Source organism: Eptatretus burgeri, chromosome 15 (genome assembly GCF_056783735.1).
Source record: "Eptatretus burgeri isolate ZD-2024b chromosome 15, Ebu_testis_v1, whole genome shotgun sequence".
Taxonomy (NCBI): domain Eukaryota; kingdom Metazoa; phylum Chordata; class Myxini; order Myxiniformes; family Myxinidae; genus Eptatretus; species Eptatretus burgeri.
In genome coordinates this window covers 1,836,101-1,858,571 of record NC_140975.1, presented here as the reverse complement: position 1 = coordinate 1,858,571, position 22,471 = coordinate 1,836,101, and the positions used below count along the sequence as shown (strand labels likewise).

Genomic DNA, 22,471 nt, shown 5'->3' with positions numbered 1-22,471 from the left:
GTTGCGTTGCCAGAATCATGAACCCACGTTGCGTTTCCAGAATCATGAACCCGTGTTGCGTTTCCAGAATCATGAACCTGCGTTGCGTTGCCAGAATCATGAACCCGCGTTGCGTTGCCAGAATCATGAACCAGTCGTTCTGGTGGGAATGTTTCATTAACTCATTTCACCAAAAGACACATCTTGTGACACACAAGGTAATAGAATGAGTGACATATGGGTTTGGACTCAATATTCCAATGTTTATTCTGGCACACCGCCCTTACATTCAAACCATCACCACCACCATCACATGGCACCAGGCAAAGCCAACAATTCATTGAATGTTCATGTGTGGAATCTCAAGCTATTGTCAAATGACAAGGTAATATTGTAACAGATATCACGAGTACCATGTTAATGATAAGGAAGAGATCACACAGAGTTAGCAATTAATGAAAAAGATCTTCAAAGAGATAAATATACAGAGAATAAGACATGTAAATTGAATTGGAGACAGTACGTTAATGACATGAACCACAATCGTACCTAACCTTGAGCAATGGGGGACAAGTGCAGGTGGAAACCTGTGAAGGAACGCAGGACCACATGTGGGACGGGACACGGTGTCGGGTGCTCGACCGACGGGGCGATCCGAAAGCGTGTCAGGATAAGTAAGAGAGCAATCCGAACTTCCAGCATTGCAAATTGCTGTCCAATGCAGTTTCTGGAATTAAAATAAAAATTAACCAAACATATTTTCCTCCACACCCTTTCGACCTTGTGGGAAGTACAGTTGAGTGGCGCACACAGCAGCAGGTAGCAATAAAATCAAGTGGACTTAGAAGATGTTTCAAAGGGGCAATAAGTGAAAATAAGAACAGGCAGTTCTAGCACTGCAAGCAGTGTGGTTCGGCCACATTGAAAACACTGTTGTGGTTTGATTGCTCTGTTATAATATGATGTCATCACAGCAGTGAAGGTTTGGTGAAAAGCTGAGAGGATCATTCCAGCACTGGCAGGGTTTAGATTCAAGAAAAAGGTTGATATATCGATTTTGTTTAAAATCTCAACTGTTTCATGGCTTGCAGTAATCCAGTGGAGAAGTGAAATAATTGTGCACTTCATGTTACAAGCATGAAATTTGGTAGAAATGTAGAAAAACCCATTCTAAGAAAATACATATGTGAAGTAATCTTGAAAAAATTAATTTTAATGATGATTATCCAAAGAGAGTCATTAATTTTACCATTTGTTATTGAAAGGTATTCAACGATCCAGAAAACATCACAAAACATCGTACTACTCATGTCCAAATTAATTCTAAAAACAAATAGCTGCGTAATAAAGTTGTGTAAAATGACTGTATTATTTTGAGCATCACTTACCTGTAATTGGCTCACCTGACACTCGTGAAGGGATACAATCCATTGTAAATTTAATAAAGTGGTGCTGTTCTTTTGAAATAAGTTTTTGCAGCATACAGATTATATCATGAATATTATCAATCACATGAACTCATTACATGACATACATATGATATTGATGAACAAAGCATGAACTTTTAAGCCTGGTGATTATTCCTTTCAGTATGCTGGTGAGGATGATGATGCTTAAACCAGAACAAAAGAAATCATTCACAATTAAAATGAAATGACGTGTTGTCAATGAAGTCCAGCTGATGATTACTCCGTCGTAGTCTCTCCAGCGGTTGGTGACGAGGGAAGGATTTATTGGTGTTTGGTAACTACAGCTTTAAAATGGCGTCGAAGATGGCAAGCAGAGAAAAGACTCGTTCGTTGTCGTCGTGGTTGTTTAGCCAAACAAACGAAATCTCCTTCGCTCAATAGCCTTGGTAATGTCGAACAAAAATCACGATTAAATACTGACGTGTTGAGTGACTCGTGAATAAGGATGAGAAAAACTTGCAAGGAAAAACGCGCGAGCTTCCAACATGTCGTGATGACGAGCTCCCGTGAGTAACTGGCCTTTTTGGCATCCCGTGCGCTGATTGGTTCTCTGGAAGGATGCAACTGATTGGCTACGAGAGTTCACGTGTTTGCTTTATTACAAATATTCGCACAATAAAGAAAAATTAATGAATTCGTGAGTAAAGAAAAGTTAATGAGTCACTACACTAGCTCCCCCCCCCCCCCCCCAAGATCGATGACTAAAGAGAGACAATCGATAATGATGTAGACGTCGGCCCCAATTGAATACTTGCACAAATCTCTAAGGCCAATGGACATGTCTGTCAGAATGAGTTTTCCTCATGTCTGATGTAGTTGGCGGTGGCAAAGAGGCTGATTCAGATGTCGATCTGGCTGAACTCGGTGCTTTTGTGTGTGGGCTTTCAGGAACAGTGAGAGTCGATGTTGCTGGAGTTTGTTCTGCAATAGCAGTAGGATGAGATGCATTACACTCTTTATGCATGTAGGCAGCCTTGAGTCTGTCTAAACTGATAGTTTAAGACTCCCCATTAAAATCAAGGATGAAGTACTTGTCCTTCCTGCAAATGAGTCGGAACAGGCCCTGGAAGGGAGGATGCAGAGAAACTCTGTTGACCTCTGGTGGGGATGTAATGCAACTCACTCATTGTCCTTCACAGTCTGTCCACATAATTGCTCGGGTCCAAATCGGTGTAAATGTTCGTCAGAGCAACAAATTGCCCAGGAAGGCGAAGTGTTGATCCAAAATCTAACTCGGCAGCGCTGCAACCAGGTTGGTTTTCACCGTGGTATGAATGCCCAAAAGCACTACCGATCGGTTTTCCATCCAGCGATGTGGGTCTGCTTGTGTTCTGAGTAAGGATTTAAAGCTGTCGATGGAACGGTTCAACAAGCCCATTTGCAATAGAGTGGTAAGAAGTAGTTCTGGTGTGTTTGCTTCCAAGTAACTCGGTCAGCATTTTGAAAACTGTGGACTCAAGCAGTCATCCTCTGTCAGTGGTGATAATGGATGGGGCACCAAACATTGCAACCCAAATGGAAACAAAAGTATTGGTTATGGTCTCCGCCGATATGTCGGTAATGGAATGGCTTCTGGCCACCTGGTGAAATGCTCAAGGCATGTCAGCAGATATGTGTTCTCGGCAGATGGTGGAAAAGGAATGACTAAATCAATGTGCACGTTATCAAAACGGAAGTCAGGAGATACAAAGGTGCCTAATGGTATTACTGTGTGACGATGTATTTTTGCTCGTCGACACTGTAAACAGGCTCTGGACCGATTTCTCACATCAGTTAATGGCACACCAGAAAAAAACGTTGAGTCACAAGGTGCTGCGTTGCCCTGATACCAGGGTGAGATAGATTGTGCAGAGCATCAAATACGGCCTGTCTGAACTCAACAGGAGCATACGGACGAGAAGTGCCAGTGGATAAGTCACAAACAATAGTGCCTTCAGAGATAAGGAGAGGTACCTCGCTCAACTTGAGCGATGTGGACCTGACTGAGATGCTGATGTTCCTCGTCTCCCTGATGCATCCTGGTAAGCCTGTTGAAATCGATGGAGGTGGTCGTGTCGAGGGTGTTGATATTGAGTCATGAGAGAGCATCAGTTACAGTATTCTCCTTACCGCTCACATTACGTATATCGGTGGTGAATTGAGAAACATAGTCAAGGTGTCAGACCTCTCTTGGTGAATAGCGATCATGTTGTGCCTGGAAAGCATGTGTTAACGGCTTGTGGTTAGTGTAAACACAAAACCACCGACCCTCAAGCGCATGACAAAAATTGCGGATTGTGAGATAAACCGCCAACAATTCGTGACTAAAGGTGGTGTACCTTGTCTCTGCTGGCTGCAACCTTTTGGAAAAGAAGGAAATGGGTTCCCACTTCCCTTCCACATACTGTTGAAATACTCCACCAACTGCCACATCTGATGCATCCACCATGATACATAGTGGTGCATCTGACTTAGTATGGGCTGGGCAAGCATTGTGGCCTCTCCTAGTGAAGACTTCACTGTGGTAAAAGCAGCAGCACATTCGTCGGACCAAACCAGACGTCTTTTTGGCTCCTTCCCATGTGGTCTGAGGAGGTCAGTTAGTGCATGAAGGGTGTCTGCATAGTTTGGGATCAATCTCCTGTAGAAAATCACCATGCCAATAAACTTCCGTAGTTTGCGCACTGATGTTGACTGCAAATAATCCTGGTTGTGGTGTTTCTCGACTGCGAAGCAGGGCAGCTTGCGAATTTTCAAGGCTGAACACACTTGTGTACATTTTCCCCAAATCACCAATGATACCAACAATCGCCCCCTGCATGTTGCTCCATGCCAGGACGAGGGGATTGTCGCCTCTGCCCTTGCTGGTTCCCACGCTTCCAACCTTGAACACGCTCTTCTTTAAGATGACATGTGAGCGCCTGCACTTGGGCAGCTAGCTGGTCCATTTGGGTTTTAAGTCAACGCATGTCGGATGTAACTGGTGCAGATACATCATTGACTAACTGGGATGCGACCGCACTGATAGAGGAAGTGCGTGGTGTCGCGACGTTGATGATCTTATCAGCTATATCGGCGAGTTGCTCCACATTCACTGAATCACGAGTTGAAACAAGGATACGCTGAGCATTGATTGGCAATCGTCGGAGAAAAAGCTGCTCGAGTACATTATCCTCCAGGTTCCCATCGTGTGCTGCCTTTTTGGCTGCTGGTTGCATCATTGGTTCAGGGCGCAGTTATGCCGCTGATGCAGTGCCCCGATCACCAATATACTCGTACTCATTTCGCCGACCTCAGAAGGATGGCAGGCTGAGTCAACCCCTTGGTGTTAATTCAGTGGAATAGGGGCTCGAACTCATATCAAGACTCTAGGATCCCAAGATCCTCCTGGTTATTCTCACATAAAAATTGTCACATCCTTCATAACAATTGAGAAGGCTTACGATCCCTCAGCTCTTCCAAAATCAGAAGTTGATGCAAGTGTTTTTGCTCTGAGGCGGATGTGCGGCGAACGAGCTCTGCCTTGAGGGAATCATACGGTCCTTAAATGGGTGGCTCAATAATTATGTCTCGCACCTTTTGGGCTATCTCTGATTGAAGAGAAGCCACAACATATGCAAATTTTGTTTCCTGTGCTGTGATTCCTTGGGTTAGAAACCGTGCATCAACTTGAGCGAACCATCTGGTGGGGTCGTTTGCCCAAAACGCAGGTAACTTCAAGTTAACAGCTGTGATGGGAGGTGCGACGAAAGGAGGACTTTCATTTGACTTGACGGAATATCTTATGGATCACTCACGTCAAATCACCTCGAGTTTGCCAGATCTTAAGCACGTTGGGGTCACCAATTGTGGTGATCATTCCTTTCAGTGTGCTGGTTGTGATGATGATGCTTCAACCAGAACAAAAGAAATCTCATTCACATTTAAAATAACATGACGTGTTGTCAATGAAGTCCGGCTGATGATTACTCCGTCGTCGTCTCTCCAGCGGTTGGTGAAGTAGGAAGGACTTATTGGTGTTTAGCAGCTGCAGATTTAAAATGGCGTCGAAGATGGCAAGCAGAGAAAAGACTCGTTCATTGTCGTCGTGGTTGTTTCGCCAAACAAACGAAATTGACTTCCGGTTCCGGTTTTGAGCAGCGAGAGGTCTCCTTTGGGGCTCCCTGCTGACGTTCTCAAAGCGAAGTTTCCGGTTGTTATTTGTCCCGTTTTAACTGTTTAATTTTCTCACCTACATGTTACTGTGTGTTGCTAGTTCGGTTTTGTTTCAAAAATCGTGCTATTTTGTGAGTATTTTTGTCGACGTTCTTACCTGTGCTTGAGGCCTAGGCGTAGGCTTGAGGCCTACCGGTTCCACTCGGTGTTCGATCGTTTTTTTTTTATTTTTTTTGTTTTTTCTCCCCATTACCTTCATTTTCTATCCTCCCCATTACCTTCAATTTTGATCCTCCCCACTTTCCAAACATCCCCCATTCTCCCAACCAATCTCTTTCTTATCTCAAAAAAAAATAAAAAAAACCCTACAACAACAACACGCTCACCTTCTCCCGATTCTGCTTCTTCTTCTTCCTCTTAACTTCCTCCTCGTCTTCTTCCTCGATTTTTTTTTTTTTTACACTTCCATGATCTAATCTGTTGAACTCTCTCATATATTAATATTAACAAAAAAAATATATATATATATATATATATATATATATATATATATATATATATATATATATATATATATATATATATATATATATATATATACCCAACAACAACAACACGCTCACCTTCTCCCGATTCTGCTTCTTCTTCTTCCTCTTAACCTCCTCCTCGTCTTCTTCCTCGATTTTTTTTTTTTTTTTTACACTTCCATGACCTAATCTGTTGAACTCTCTCATACATTATTTTTAACTACAAAAACGATCTTATAATGCTTCATCTTCCTCTCTCACACATGTGGTACTCTTTACTGTTTCACAATGCACTACTCTTCTGCTATTTTAACAGACTGCTCTCATTTCGAGCTCTCCTTCATTCCTTGCCTAAAAAATCCAACTATTACAGCGCTTCTTCTCTCCATGCTCTGAATTCGCCTTCATTGCATCCATCAAGAATTGTGTTAAATCGCATCTCTGACCTAAAACTTTTAAAAACCACAGTTTGCCATGGATGCTCGCTTTCCATCAAACATTCTTTTTTTCCAACTTCAGTGCCAACTCACCCCCTCACCCCTCACTCTCACTCTCAAAGCAACCATCCCACTCTTCTCCCTCCAAGCCTCCCTCTCACCTCTCTCAAAAATCCCCCCTCACCTTTCTCCCACCTTTCATCCCCCTCACTCTTCCTTCTCAAAGTTGCCCCCCTCTCATCCACCAACCTGCCTCCCTCCACTGCCCTCTCACCTCCATCTCTTCACTCCACCTCCTCAAATCCTCAACTGCCTTCTTCCTTGTCTCTTGTCCCCCCTCTCCCCCAGCACCACAGAGCCTTTTCTCCTCCTCATTCGGCCCCCTCCCCTCGCTGTTCTGCAATACCCCACACTCCTTCAGCAACCCTCCTTACCTGCCCCCCTCGTCCCTTGTCCTACCCTCCCCCTCCCCCTCCACCTCCTGCACCCAAAGCCTCCTCCCTTTCCTCTTCATTAAAAGTGTGGACCTCAAATATCCGGGGCCTTTGCTCAAACCTTTCAGATCTTTCCATACAGGTTGCCACTGACAAACCAGACATTATCTGCCTAACAGAAACTTTCCTCTCCCAAGATGTGTCTGACTCCCAAGTATCTCTCCCTGGCTACTCCCTCTTACGGTATGACAGACCTGAGCCTCGTCCTGGTGGAGGTGTTGCTCTCTTCATCAAAGACTCTATTCCTCACTCTCCATGCACTGCTCTCACTCCCCCACACCCCCAGGAATACCTCTGGCTTCGGCTTCCCTCCACTCCCACCTCATGTTTATATGTGTACTGTACCGTCCAGCGAACAGTGATGACTCCATCTACACCTCACTATCCGAAAACATGGACCATCTTCTATCTTCTCATCCAAACTCTCTCTTCCTCTTATGTGGTGACTTCAATTGTCATCACGCCAGTTGGCTAGGTGTGGGTACCTCTCTCACCTGCCATGGCACCTCAGCAAAAGCTTTCTGCGACTCATTGGGACTGACTCAATCGGTCAACTTCCCGACCCGGATCTCAACCAATGGTACTCCATCTCTTCTGAATCTGATTTTGACAAATTTCCCTGACAATATCTGCTGCTCTTCCTTCGCTCCAATTGGTTCTTCTGACCACGTCCTTGTAAAAGTGGACATCTCTCTGGCTGTTATCAGAGAACCACCTCACCGCCGTCGAGTCTGGCATTTCACTCAAGCCGACTGGCAGGGTCTCCGAGCAGCCATCAAACTTACAGACTGGTCTCCTATCACTACTTTGTCAAACATCAACTCATCCTGGGAATTCTTTCAAAGAAACTTGCTCTCCCTCATGCACAGATTTATCCCCTCTCGTGTTCAGTTGTCTTACCCTTCCTCCCGCCCTTGGTTTACTGAAGCTTGTGGCGAGGCAGTTGTCCTGAAACAACTTGCCTTTGCCTCATGGAAAGCAAACCCAACTGAGGGCAATCTCAGTTCTTTCCACAAAGCTCGGAACAAGTGTGTATCTACCCTCAGGAGAGCCAGAAAACAACATCTTTCTCATCTCAAGTCTGAACTCTCAAACCTCTCTCCCTCCTCAAAATCCTGGTGGCGTTTAATCAAATCTGTTTCTGGTGTATGTTCCCCCTCCATCCCTTCCCTTACCTCAAATGGCCGCACTGCTGATTCCACACGTGATAAAGCTGAATGTCTAAACTCGGTGTTTGCAGCTAAATCTTGTGTCCTAAACCAATCACTATCTCTACCCACTTTACCCAGTCGCACCCAACTGTCCCTGGACTCTGTATCCTTTTCTCCTGACAAGGTGGAGAGCTTGCTTTCAAACCTCGAGTCAGATTCTGCAACCGGTCCAGACGGCATCAGCCCACGTGTCCTCAAAGCCTGCTCTTCTGCTCTTGCTCACCCTCTCTCTGTTCTATTCACCCTCTCATTTGCCCAAGGTCATCTGCCATCTGCTTGGAAATCTGCTAACATCACTGCCCTGCATAAAAAAGGTGCAAAAACAGATCCCTATAACTACAGACCAATCAGCCTTCTCCCAATCATCAGCAAGGTGATGGAATCCATCATCGCCTCAGATATGAAATCCTTCCTCTTCTCCAATGGCTTGATTTCCAATCATCAATTTGGTTTCAGACCAGGTCACTCTACCCTGGATATGCTGCTTCTGCTCTCCCATCAATGGATGGAGGTCCTCAATGCCAGACAGGAAATCCGAGCCGTATCCCTGGACATATCACGTGCTTTTGACACAGTCTGGCACCCTGCCCTACTCACTAAACTCTCTTCCCATGGTATTCAAGGCCATCTCCACTCATGGCTCGCAGACTTCCTCTCCTGTCGCAGTCAACGTGTGGCCCTAAATGGAGTTCTTTCATCCCCTCTTCCTGTGCAGGCTGGAGTTCCTCAAGGTAGCGTTCTGGGCCCTGTTCTTTTTCTGGTTTTCATCAATGATCTCTCGGACTCTCTGGAAAATCCTCTATTTCTCTTTGCCGACGACTCCACCCTCTGCCGTACCATCTGTCATCCCTCAGACCGGCAAGCAGCAGCTTCTTCACTCACTGCAGATCTGGATAAAAATCACAAACTGGTCCAACACGTGGAACATGTCTTTCAATCCAGACAAATCTCACACTCACTATGTCTCTTCGAAAGGACCGTTTACAAAACCCCCCCCATCCACTTTCTCAACAATCCTCTGGAAGAAGTCTTTTCTTTCAAGCTTCTGGGTCTCACTATCTGCCATGACCTTTCCTGGGAAAGTCACATTTCCAACCTCGCCTCAAAAGCCAGTCGCCGACTGGGAATCCTCCGTCGTGCAAAGTCCTTCCTCGGCCCTCTTGAGCTCCTGACCACTTACAAAGCTTTTGTCCATAGCCTGATGGAGTACTGCTCTCCCCTCTGGGCTGGTGCTCCTGCCTCCCACCTTTCTCGGCTTCACGCTGTCGAAACCAGGGCATTTAAGATCATCGGCATCTCCCGCAATGAAGCTGAGTCTTTGGGCCTCTCACTCAATCACCGCAGGTTGGTCGATGGTCTTTGTCTTCTACAGACTCCTCTCCAGCCTTGCCCCCCCTGCTCTCTCTGCGATTTGTCCCCACCACATTTCCACAGGGCGCTCAAGGTCCGCCAACAACCCCCTTCTGGTAAAACTACCAAAATCACGAATCACTGCTCATCTTCACTCTTTCATTCCTCTTTTTTCCCGCCTTTGGAATAAACTTCCTCACTCTATTCTTTCCCATTCTTCCCTCCAGGCTTTCAAAACAGCTGTTCACCATCACCTCTTATCTTCCCCCATCCAAATCCTCGATCTTTTCTACCCCCGATAATCCACCCAAGCCCACTTCCTTCATTTCTCCTGCTTTCCTTCCTGAAAGTCCCTGAAATGTCCATCTTCTCTTCGCCCTGTTCCCCGTCCCATCCCCATCCCTCTCCCTTCCACAGTTCACCGAATGTGTCTGTTCCCCAATGTTTTGTCCCTTCCACTCCCGCCCCTCTTGTCTCATGCCTCCTTGCTGTGAGTTGTGTGTTAGCTCTCATACGAGCCTCGACCAAGGTATACAAAAAAAAAAAAAAAAAAAAAATTTACATGATACACCCAAGTGAACATTCATGACACGTTTCATGCTTGTAACATGATGTGCACAATCACATTGAAAAATTGCCCGAATCCGCTCGATGACAAGTGAGATGGGAAAAATTGCCTTTTTCTGCATCTACAATTCCTCAAAGTGATCTTGTGTGAGATTTGTTTGAAAGCACTTCTTCAAAGGTGCTCATGCTGACAGAACATTCTGGCATAATGGTGATACGGTTTTCGTCAACAAGTAAATGAGGTTCACAATGAAATGCATCAGGTATTCCTGCAGTTCGATGTGGTGTGTTGTCCTACCGTGGTCCGGCAGAGAATGGCAAGTAGGCATGTGAATGGCGTCCAGCCGAGTTATCCGGGGAGAAGCGGAGAGGGTCAAATTCCTACAAAAAAAGTTGGCAATAATCACAGAAGATAAATGTTTGGACAAATATTCACAATAGAGAAATCCAAACCATGTTATACTATGGCTTTCAAGAGGGTGTGGACCTATAATTACCAGGGCACCAGTCCAGTACCTTTACCATTACACCACAGTCTGGATCCTTTACAACAAGGCAACAGTGCGGTGACTTTACCACGAGGACACAGTGCGGTGACTTTACCACGAGGCAACAGTCAGGATCCTAAATACCATGAGACCACAGTCAGGATCCTAAATACCACGAGGCCACAGTCAGGATCCTAAATACCACGAGGCCACAGTCAGGATCCTAAATACCACGAGGCCACAGTCAGGATCCTAAATACCATGAGGCCACAGTCAGGATCCTAAATACCATGAGACCACAGTCAGGATCCTAAATACCACGAGGCCACAGTCAGGATCCTAAATACCACGAGGCCACAGTCAGGTGCCTTTACCACTCGGCTCCAACCATTCCCAAAACTTGTACACCATTTCATCATTTAAACATTGATAGTTTCACAGCAAGTGAATCACCAAATCTCTTCAACGAGATTTAAAATTTTATTTTGAGTTTGTTAACAGGCAACCATTGTTTATAAACTTCTGAAATCTCAATAAACCATAATTTGTGGAAGGATCACAAGATGAAAAGAGATTTTATGGAAGGAATATTTGTGTCGCACCTTTGTTCATGACACAAGATCCAGATAAATATTTTCAAGTGTTTGTTTGTGAGTTGGTTTGTTATTTGCGAAAATATAAGCTTTTCCATGTATGTTGGTTGGTCTTGTGCGTTATTACTTGGTGAAAATTTTTTCCCACCAAGTATGTTGGCCTGTAGCGTTTGTCTGTCTGTCTGTTTGTAGCATTTGTCTGTTTGTCTGTTTGTCACACAATTTTTGGCTCCAGTTTTCAAGCAATCGTTCTGAAATTTTTTGTATATGTGGTTGACTGACCAAGGACAGCAACGCTTAACTTTGGTGAAGATCTGCTTCCGGATCCAGATCTCAGAATTTTTTCAGTGATTCTTCACCATTGAGAGATATGGCCAAAAATGATAAATAGCACAATATCTCAAAAGGTTATGTTTGGATTTGGACGAAACTTGATGGACAGGTTAGGTGTTTGACAAGGACGATTCAATTCAAATATCATGATGATCCGAATCCGGATCCGAGAATTTTTCAAATGATTCTTCATCATTGAGTGCCTTCCCTGCAACTACCACCCTGTATGCCGACTACCAGTGATGGGAAAGCTGATGAGGAAGGCCCACCCTGGAGGCCTTCCTACCTGATGAGCAGGGGGGGCTTTTGGCCCAGCTGCAGTACCTGTGATCAGGTTCTTGCCCTCTCCACCATCATCGAGGCTGCCTTCCAGGGAAAACAAAGGATGGCAACCAACTTGGTGGACCTGTTGTTGGCTGATGACAGTCTGGCTCCTTCTCAAAATCTCGAAAGTCTTCTGCTGTCAGAAGGCAATCAGACTACTGTCGGTATTCCTTGGAGACCGAAAGATCCACGTTCGCCTCAATGGCAAAATCAGCCGTGTTCGAACACGAAAGGATGGCCTCCCTCAAGTATCTGTTCTAGCCCCCACCCTCTTTAATCTCCATGTGAGCGATCTGCCAACGATGACCTCGTACAAACTCTCCTGTGTTGATGACATCGCACTTGTAGCGCAGGGACCCGAATCACCCAAAGTCAGGACATACTGGAGGAGTATTTACACAAATGAAAGCTCCACCCAAACCCCCCAAAAACAGCCATTAGCACTCACAGCCATTTGCACAATATCTCAAAAGGTTATGGATGGATTCGGATGAAACTTGGTGGACGGATTGGGAGGGCCACTCGGAAGAATTGGTGAAGATTCCATTTTGGTGAAGATCTGAATCCAGATCTGGAAACGAGAATTATGTAATTTTAACTGACTCTTCACCATTGAGAGATGGGGCTAAAAACGATATTGCATGATATCTGAAAAAGTTGTGGATGGATTCAGATGAAACTTCGTAGACAGGTTGGGTGTGTGACAAGAACTAATTGATTTAATTTTGGTGAAGATTCGAATCCGGATCTGGATGAAGCTTCGTGGATATGTTGGGTAGGACTAATTGATTTGATATTGGTGAAGATCCGAATCTGGATCCGGACACGATAGTTTTTAAAGTGATTCTTCATCATTGAGAGATGAGACCAAAAGCAATGTATAGCATGATATCTCAAAAAGTTGTGGATGAGTTATGACAAAACTAAGTGGATGAGTTTGTTTGGTGACAAGAACAAGCAGTTTCGATTTTAGATATGGTCTGGATTTGGATCCGATCTATCAGTGGGAGACAAAATGTAAACTGTTCAGCTTGGCGAAATGGAATGGCACTCGATGGAGCCCACACCTCCACCACGTGCCATGCTACGAGAGATTTTTCATTCTGTCTGTCTGTCAATCGCCTTCAGGTTACAATTTTAAACCGATCTTTATGAAACTTCACCACAGGGTGGAGTTCGTCAGAAGCAAGAAGCCGATTATTTTTGAGTTCAAAAGGTCAACATTGGCCGAAGGTCAACAACTTTGTCAAATTTCTAAAATCCTCAATTTTCATCCCATTGACTAGAAATTTGAACAGGATTTGCACATCAGGTCACTGAATTCAACCACCAATTATTTTTGAGGCAACATAGGCCAAAAGGTCAACGTAGGCCAAAGGTCAATACCGGCCAAATTTCTAAAATTGTCAATTTTCATCGGAATGATTTGAAATTTGAAGAGGATTTCCATATTTGGTCATTTAATTCAACCACCAATTATTTTTAAGGTCAAATTTCATTTACGGATATCGCAAGTATCGTGCTTTGCACGACATCTTTTTCTTGTTTGTTCCCCACGCCACTGTGGACGGAGGTTATGTTTTCACCCGTCTGTTTGTCTGTCTGTGAACAGGATATTTCAAAAAGTTGAAGACAGATTTGAACGAAATTCTGTGGACAGGTTGGGTGTGTGACAAGGACGAATCGATTCAATTTTGGTGAAAATCCAAATCCGGATCCAGATACGAGATATTTGTAAGCGATTCTTCACCATTGAGAGATGGGACCAAAAACGATATGGAGCATGATATTGAAAAGAATTGTGGACGACTTGTGACCAAACCTGGTGGATGAGTTGGTTAGGAGACAAGAACAAGTCGATTATATTTTGGTTCAGGTCTGGATTCAGATCAAGCCAATGAGTGGGATACAAAACGTAAACTGTTCAGCCTGGCCAAGGTATGCACTCTTCCAAGTACCGTTGAATTTTGTTTGTGTGTTGGTTTGTGCCTTTGTACATTATTCTTTCATAGCTGAACCGTAGCACTGTGACACCCCAAATTTTGAGTGTAGGTACTTCAGCATCTCGGCAAGGCTTCAAGCCTTCAACCAATCAATACATTGATTGGTCTTGCCGTCCGTTTTGAGACCACCAAAGGCTGCTTTAAAGTGTATATTGGGATGCGGGGTCAGGCAGTTCCACCACCAGCCCACAACCAAAAGGTAACCACCATGAGGCAAACAACTCCACAGCCTTTCAATGTCCAACACATCCAGAAACCATCCCAAGATAGACCTTACCCAGCTGGGCAGACCTGGGAATCTCCCCTCCCCCTTCTTTCCTGGCAGCATCAGGTTGCCCCTGCTAGTATTTAAATAAATATAAATGGTTCAAAAGTGCATTTATCGAATGCAGGATGTGAAATGATCAGTAGGAAATAGGCGCTGGGTACTGATGTGTTAATCGATCATAATCATTGATTATATCTGGGTGTATGATAATCATAATAATTTAAGAATTATATAATAACAGAGCGCTCACCTCAGGCCTGTCCCAAAACTCAGGATTCCGATGAAGGGAGAATATGTTGATTGCAATTGATGTACCTGTGGGAATACCAAGCATTCCTGGGTTGGTTGATTTGGGACAAGATTACTTGACATTGAAATGATACAAAAGTGAAAGAATAATCATTGCGTGATAATGGAAATATAAATCTGGAGTCAGCACAGAAATGCATAAGTGTGCTATCTTACTGATCTTTTAACTCACCAAGGTGATAAATGAAGTTTAAAGAATGACAAAGGTCATATGATCCATCTTGCTTTTGTTAATCCACATTCCAAAGGTCACTTACTACAGGTAGAGCTTGTTAGGCAGGTAATACAAAGGAGGGAATGCAGTCTGAACATTGATACTATTTTTATTTTTAGACCTCGGCCAACTATTTTTAGAAATAATATGGATTAGGGTAAGTCAGACCACCTCTCTGATTCCTCCTCCACATCCTCAAGGATGGTGGCTGATTTGTTTTCCATCACCTATCCTGAGGTTTCTCTCTCGCTGCTCTTTCATCACTCAATTCCTCGAGGATGCACACATTCTTCCAGAAACCCCAATCCTTGTGCACCCCCAAACTCTAGGATCCACCACTTTGCTCCACTACTCTGGCTCCTCTTTTTTCTCACTTTTGAAACCTCTTTCGTGAGGTTGTTAAATTCCACTCTTCTCTCGAGGAATTCAATTTGGACGTGCACCACAGTCTCAGGTCCTTTTCCATCCCTGCCCATGATCCCTTCTATCCTCATTTCCCCTCTCATACCTCCCCTCATCTATTTGCAGGTTGCTTCATTTCCTTCTCTCTTGTGTCACCTCCTCTTGTTCATTCATCGCCGTGTTGTCCCACTGTGAGTGTGTTGTCTTACACCCTCTGCCACCTTACTCTTTCATGAGCCTAGATTTAATGCACAAAAAACCCCAGAACCAACATTTTAACAACACAAACAACATTTTAAACTAATAAATAATCCAAGTACCAACCAGTTTCAAATTATGCTTACCTTCTGGAATCTGACTGGATCTGGTGTATTCAAACCAACAAGTCATCGGCTTTGAAAAACTTAACTGTCACAAATCTCACAATGTGAAAAAGGTTCATCGCACCTTTGGGTACTTCACGTCCATCCAGGAAGGTGATCGATTTGTCCAGGAGGCGCGATATCCTAGGTACTGGTGGAAAAAGCCGCAGGCACTCGTGGACACACATTGTGATGTATGGCTGCTTGGCGAGTTCACTCCTGAAAGGACCGACATGGCACCGTTTAGGGTGTTTGATCAGGATATGGATATTATGAGTGTTTATTCAAATGAAGTGTTCCGGTAACCTGGCTGGAGAACCTTCCGAGGGTGTGTGAGGACAGACGTTGTCACTTCAAATGGGTTTGGAATGCACACAAACCAGCAACCTTGAAGTCACAAACCATCCAAGATTGACATCTAAATAAAAAGCCCTGTGTATTGATTTCACCGTCACGCAGGAAGTGAGCTCACGTTCACGGAAGTGATGTCACATTGGTCACTGAGAGGGAGCACACGCAATATCAGTGCTAGCGCCATTCGCCATTTTGTTTCCAATCAGGAGAGGTGAATCCATGCCGTCCAGAACTTTTACAACATGCATCTGAATTTGGGTTCATTGCATGACCATTCTGATTGTTTTTGGTTCACGGGCACCAGCAGTGACCACTATTTTCGTTGTGTCTGTGTCTGTTTGTGACTCTCTCCAGAGCATAGCTCCATGATGTTTGATGCGATCTTGATGAAACTTGGACTCAAGCGAGATATCATGGTCTAGTTGTGTCTTTTTGTATGAGGGGCGTCCCACACCCCTTGTGGGCGGAGCCAGCCCACTTGAACTTTTTATTTTTATTTTTTCTCTTGCAATTTCATTTCCTTGAAGCTGTGCGTAATGTCCATAAGTACAACATATAAAAAAAATCCGATTTGATTTGGTCAATTTTGACGGAAGAGATAAGTTTTTACGGTAGGGCTACCTCAAAAGCTTCCACTAACTCAATTGTACCTATCGTGGCATTGTTCAATAATGCCTGCAAACCATCGTCGCCTCCCAGCTAGTTACAACTACAATGCTGGAAGTGAGACATCAGAAATTTCTATTTACAGTCATGTATGTATGTGTGTGTGTGTGTGTGTGCATATATATATATATATATATATATATATATATATATATATATATATATATATATATATATATATATGTTGTGGCCATGGATACCGAGACACTAACTTGTCACTCAGGGGGATTAATCCCTGGTTGTCCTCGGAAGAGCTGGACCTGGGGCCACCACTCACAATTAAAGTTGTGGTACGGTGGGTTGTTTTAGAACCACGAAAGCCACCCACTTAACCACGAGTTCCAGTGTCCACCGTCTAATTATTCCATTTAACTTGAGGTCACGTGGTTACCTGAGTGGGGAGCGTGCCCTCGGCAAAGCACCAACGTTATCTCAATGAGATTTTAATTAGGGCGGCTGAGCGTTTTAAGCGCTGGTGCGTGCCGACTATTTTTGGTCAAATCTGGAGTAATTACCTCCCAATCTATCTCCGGTCGAACAATTCTGGATCAATGGAAGGAAAGGACAAACACGGACAGGTTGGAAATCGACAAATGGTTTCTTAATAATAAAATAAATAAATAAAAATAACTTTTTTTTTGCTGAGGTAAATAAATGAATTAATTTCAAAGCAAATTCAATCAAAATGCCAGGAAAGAGACAAAGAGCAGATGCTTATCAGGGGTTGACTTACTTACAGCTAAACACAGACATGGGTACCCAACAGATCATTCGGGGGGGGGGGGTGGAAAGAATCGTCTTGCTCACCAGAGTAGTCGTCCGTGAAGTGAAAACGTACTGAAATGTGTGCAGCGTGTCACGTCCGGCGCCAGCACCCAGCCTTGCCATGCACCCACTCGCGAACAGCCTTGAACGCCAGTCGACGTCTGGAGGGCACCGAGATTGTCTGTCGTGGGTTTAGACCCCGGTGTTATTGGTGACCGACCCGTGCCTCATTTGTTGATGGCGTTGCTCGCACCCACACGTGCACCACACGCTCGCTTGCTCATTTTGGGCTTGAACGCTTCCTCTCGTTCGCTTCTTCCCTCACACATTTCACCTCTCGCTTTCCTCCCACTTCTCTCGCCTGCGCTTTCCTCCCCCTTCTCTCGCCTGCGCTTTCCTCCCCCTTCTCTCGCCTCCGCTTTCCTCCCCCTTCTCTCGCCTCCGCTTTCCTCCCCCTTCTCTCGCCTCCGCTTTCCTCCCACTCCTCTCGCCTCCGCTTTCCTCCCACTCCTCTCGCCTCCGCTTTCCTCCCCCTTCTCTCGCCTCCGCTTTCCTCCCACTCCTCTCGCCTCCGCTTTCCTCCCACTCCTCTCGCCTCCGCTTTCCTCCCACTCCTCTCGCCTCCGCTTTCCTCCCACTCCTCTCGCCTCCGCTTTCCTCCCACTCCTCTCGCCTCCGCTTTCCTCCCCCGCTCCTCGCCTCCGCGTTCCTCCCACTCCTCTCGCCTCCGCTTTCCTCCCACTCCTCTCGCCTCCGCTTTCCTCCCACTCCTCTCGCCTCCGCTTTCCTCCCACTCCTCTCGCCTCCGCTTTCCTCCCACTCCTCTCGCCTCCGCTTTCCTCCCACTCCTCTCGCCTCCGCTTTCCTCCCACTCCCCTCGCCTCCGCTTTCCTCCCACTCCTCTCGCCTCCGCTTTCCTCCCACTCCTCTCGCCTCCGCTTTCCTCCCACTCCTCTCGCCTCCGCTTTCCTCCCACTCCTCTCGCCTCCGCTTTCCTCCCACTTCTCTCGCCTCTGCTTTCCTCCCACTTCTCTTGCCTCCGCTTTTCCTTTCACTTCTCTCGCCTCCGCTTTCCTCCTCAGAATGGACATCCAATTCATCTTATAACTGCGGCCTTCTCCCTGGGCACAGTCCTCCCCAAGCTCACCCGCACCACTTGCGCACGGTTACCATGACGACCCTCTTAAAAAATGACGCTCTCAAAAAAGGCAGGCGTCGGAGCTTGCGAAAGAATGTTGCTGAGGAAAAATGAGGGCAGGCTTCAGAGCTCGTTAAAAAATGTGTGTAAACATGTCTGTCGTATAGAAAAAAAGATTCCCATAAGAGAGGGGATCTCTATTCATTACCCTTGTCAACGCATCACATTCAAGATCCCATTAGACATGGGGATGGGGCTAATCTGAACATCCATTTGAGGAAATAACTGTCTGAGGACCTGGATGTGTGGATGCATTCATCAAACAGGATCCTGAAATCCGTAACACCACCCCTTCCGTATCCCAGACTTGTCCCGATTCATCCAACAGCTGGCGACATGGGTTAAAACTTTTTCAAACAAAATTACATTGCAATTAGCACAACGCTGTGACATGTAGGTGAAGTTACCCCCTACCTATTACGTTTTAACATTACCCTTTCGTGTTTGCGACAATTTAATCTAGATATATCCCACCTGATGCGTTGGGAACTACCTAACTGACTCACATGGACAATCTTTTGTGACACCGAAATTACCGGAATTTTTGAAACTACAACACAACCGGTGGGCTTTAGTAATTGACACAACTATACAACTATATACAATTTCTGACCCAGGACCTGGAGAAATGCAGAAAGAAAAATTGTGGAGTGGGGGGGGGGGAACAACACAAGAACCTGCTGATTCTTGCCACCTTCATGCTCTTCACCAGCACACCTAACAAAATAAACTGGCATATAGACCATAAACGTTCTGGCCTTCCAAACAAAAATTATCAAGAAGCAGCAGCAACAAGAAGAGCCACTTCTTCCACAGAGCTGCGTTTGTGCAGTTCATGGTCACGGTGATACGTGGCAAAGGTGAAGCAAAGTGGCATGAGCCTGGTATGTGGCTGGTGTGAAGCTGTTCTGAGCTGATATGAGCTGGTAGGAGGCTGGTATGAGCTGGCACAAAGGGGGCTGCAACAAAGGGGCAGCCCATGAGTTTGGTAGCATGCTGCTGCAGTAAATGCAGTTCAAACAAAAGAAAGCAAACAAAACCACCATGATAACTGGAACGGTGTCACCTGGCATGAGGTTGCAGCGAGTAGCAGTCCACAGAACAGGTGTGGGTGGAACACAGGTCTTGGAGCAAATGGATAAGTGAGGTGAGTGATGCCTTTATGGAGACAGGCATTCCAGCAAGGTGAGCGATGCCTTACTGCAGAACAGGTGATCCAGGAGGCGAGTGGTGCCTTGATACAGAACAGCCTTGATGGTCCTGGGGCAGTGGCGAGACAAAGCGAAACAGCACGAAAAGAAAAAAAAGGTAATCCAGGTAATGCCAAACACCAGGTCCGACCAACATGGTCAGCCGGTCCCTGGTGTGCACATACCTGGGGCAGTGACGGTGGTGCCAGGAGAGAGAGCTCGAGGTTGGCCCTACTCGTCCGCACCCATCCGTCTTTCCCATATACACTACCCTAGCTCCCCTCTTTTTCAATTTGTCACTACGTCTCGTCTCCTATACCCCACAATCCCCATTGCCAAATTCGTACCCAATCCCCCCAAGGTTCCTTGGAAAGGAAGAGCAGAACTACATGCAATCTTATATTTACATTGTGACACGACATTCTCAAGTCCGACAGGAGGGCAAGTCCAGCAGCCGGCGATCATCCTGACAGTGGATGGTGCGAAGGGGTCTTCATCAATCCTAACTACGCTAATATTATTACACTGTTAAACTGTCCCCGGGGTTATACACTGCCAGGAGGCCTTTCTTAAACTATGGGGTTCTAAAAACCCAAATTCCCATCGCTTACGTGTTGGTGCTCTCACAATTTTGTGCCTTGCCCACCAAATTTTCTTTCTGTGCTATCGCACAATTTCGTGGCTGGGTAGTGTGGCTCCACTAGCAGGTCTGCCCACCTGCATACTCACCATTAGCACCTCCGGGCCGCTGTAGCTGCCTCCGAGCTTGCCTGCTCCTCACCCTAACATGGGGGATGCCCACTTGGCATTTTGGCACCCGGTCCCATTGAACACTACACTGGCACGCCAGGCCCCTCTGAAACCATTAACACATCACACCACGGTCCGTGCTTGGGCGGTTGGCAAGGCACGGACCGCGCACACTCCCGTACCTCGTACGCAAAGTCCCGTAGAGCCCGGCGTGGTTTCCAATAAAACTCTGTCTCACTCAGGAGGCTCGCCCTCCGGCCTACCACACGAACCACGACTCCCGTCCGGGTCGATCCGTGTCCCACTCTTTCGTGTGCACTCATCCGTGTCATGTCACACACACACTCCGCACATTCTACACCTCAACAAACCCCGGGTCCTTCATCCCCCCCAAGCTCGACACGCACACCCAATCACATCATGTTCGTGCCCGGTCCCGCCATGACTCCCCTTCACTGCACTCACCTCCTCCCGTCGTTCGAGCACTCTGTCACGCTGTAAATATCACACGTCCATGCATTCAACGATCTCTTCCTTTACTCCACGTGTCCTGTTTCTACCTGTTTTGCTTTAATTTCAATTATCTCGATTTTTACCTCATCCACCTCCTCTTTAACCATCGTTAATTCCCGATGCGCCCCTTTTATTTTCCCCTCCAACGTCACCTTCGTTGTTTCTATTTGTGTTTCCATTTCCCGTTCTTCCTTCGTTCCCATCGTCTGTGTCACCTCCTCTAATCTCCTCGTTAGTTTCTCGTGTGCCGTTTTACATTCGTTTTTAATTGCAGTCATCTCTCTTGTTGTCTCCTTCTCGGCGGCTCTTAATTCCTTTACCGCCCCCTGTGTTCTTCTCCATTTATTCCTTCAACTCATTCTGTCCGATCGTCAGTCCTTCGTGATGTTTCCAATCTCTTCCATCAGTCTGGCCTCGCTCTCCCTCACCTCTTCCCGGACACCGATCCCACACTCCCTCACCTCCCCTCGTACCGCCGCCATTTCTCTGCCCATCGCTTCACTCATCTCCCTTGTTATTTCTTCGCCCATCACGTCCATTTTTTTTCTGTTGCTTTCTTCACTCGACATCTTCATTTGTGCCATTAATTTCCTCATGAACATCGTGTCATTCTCGGGCTGCACTGGTGGAGATAACCCGACGTTCTGCACTATCGGCGCCGAATTTTCCAGAGGCCAAAGGTGGGGGTTATTTTCCATCTCTCCCATTGCTTCCTCTTCCTTCCATTGTGACTTCATGCGGGTCCTGGGTCAATTCCGTATCCATATTTACATTATATACATGGCCCACCGGGACCTGCCCGTGTGTGGATCCGCCATTGTCCTTCCAAATACATTTTACTAAAATTTTGTCTCACCGCTCTGAATTTCGAGCTGCGTGATGCGCACTACAGGTCGACGACCTGACACCAATTTATTGATCAAGGGGTTCGAAAAATCTCCCACTCCCGGATACCATTTGTTGTGGCCATGGATACCGAGACACCAGCTTATCACTCAGGGGGATTAATCCCCGGTTGGCCTCGGTAGAGCCGGACCTGCGACCACCGCTCACAATTAACGTTGTGGTACGGTGGGTTGTTTTAGAACCACGAACACCACCCAGTCAACCACGAGTTCCAGTGTCCACCGTCTAATTATTCCATTTAACTAGAGGTCACGTGGTTACCTGAGCGGGGAGCGCGCCCTCGGCAAAGCACCAATGTTATCTTGATGAGATTTTAATTAGGGCGGCCGAGTGTTTTAAGTACTGGTGCGTGCCGACTATTTTTGGTCAAATCTGTGGTAATTACCTCCCAGTCTATCTAGGTTCGGACAATTCCAGACCAATGGAAGGAAAGGACAAACACGGACAGGTTGGAAATTGACAAATAACTTATAAATAATAAAATAAATAAATAAAAAGAACTTCATTTTCTGAGGTAAATAAATGAATTATTTTCGAAGCAAAATCCATCAAAATGCCAGGAAAGAGACAAAGAGCAGATTCTTATCGGGGGTTGACTTGTAGCTAAACACAGACATGGGTACCCAACAGATTCGGGGGGGAAAGAATAGTCTTGCTCACCAGAG

At 45.8% G+C, this 22,471-nt stretch overlaps 1 protein-coding gene and 1 long non-coding RNA gene across 6 annotated transcripts in view; one reads left to right on the top strand and one right to left on the bottom strand.

Moving 5' to 3' along the window:
* Positions 1-221: 221 nt before the first annotated feature.
* The window catches only part of LOC147011303 (cytochrome P450 4B1-like), an 85,184-nt gene continuing 62,934 nt past the window's right edge, over positions 222-22,471 (bottom strand). For all 4 annotated transcript variants that reach the window (XM_085857156.1, XM_085857160.1, XM_085857161.1 and 1 more), the window contains 4 exons: positions 15,550-15,683; positions 14,428-14,492; positions 10,467-10,549; positions 222-706 (listed from right to left, as the gene is read on the bottom strand). In XM_085857156.1, coding sequence (XP_085713282.1) covers positions 529-706; positions 10,467-10,549; positions 14,428-14,492; positions 15,550-15,683 — 460 coding nt within the window. In that variant the 3' untranslated portion in view covers positions 222-528. The remainder of the gene's footprint in view (positions 707-10,466; positions 10,550-14,427; positions 14,493-15,549; positions 15,684-22,471) is intronic.
* LOC147011305 (uncharacterized) overlaps positions 20,630-22,471 on the top strand; it is a 54,373-nt gene continuing 52,531 nt past the window's right edge. For both annotated transcript variants that reach the window (XR_015051704.1, XR_015051705.1), the window contains exon 1: positions 20,630-21,580. This is a non-coding gene — a long non-coding RNA (uncharacterized LOC147011305). The remainder of the gene's footprint in view (positions 21,581-22,471) is intronic.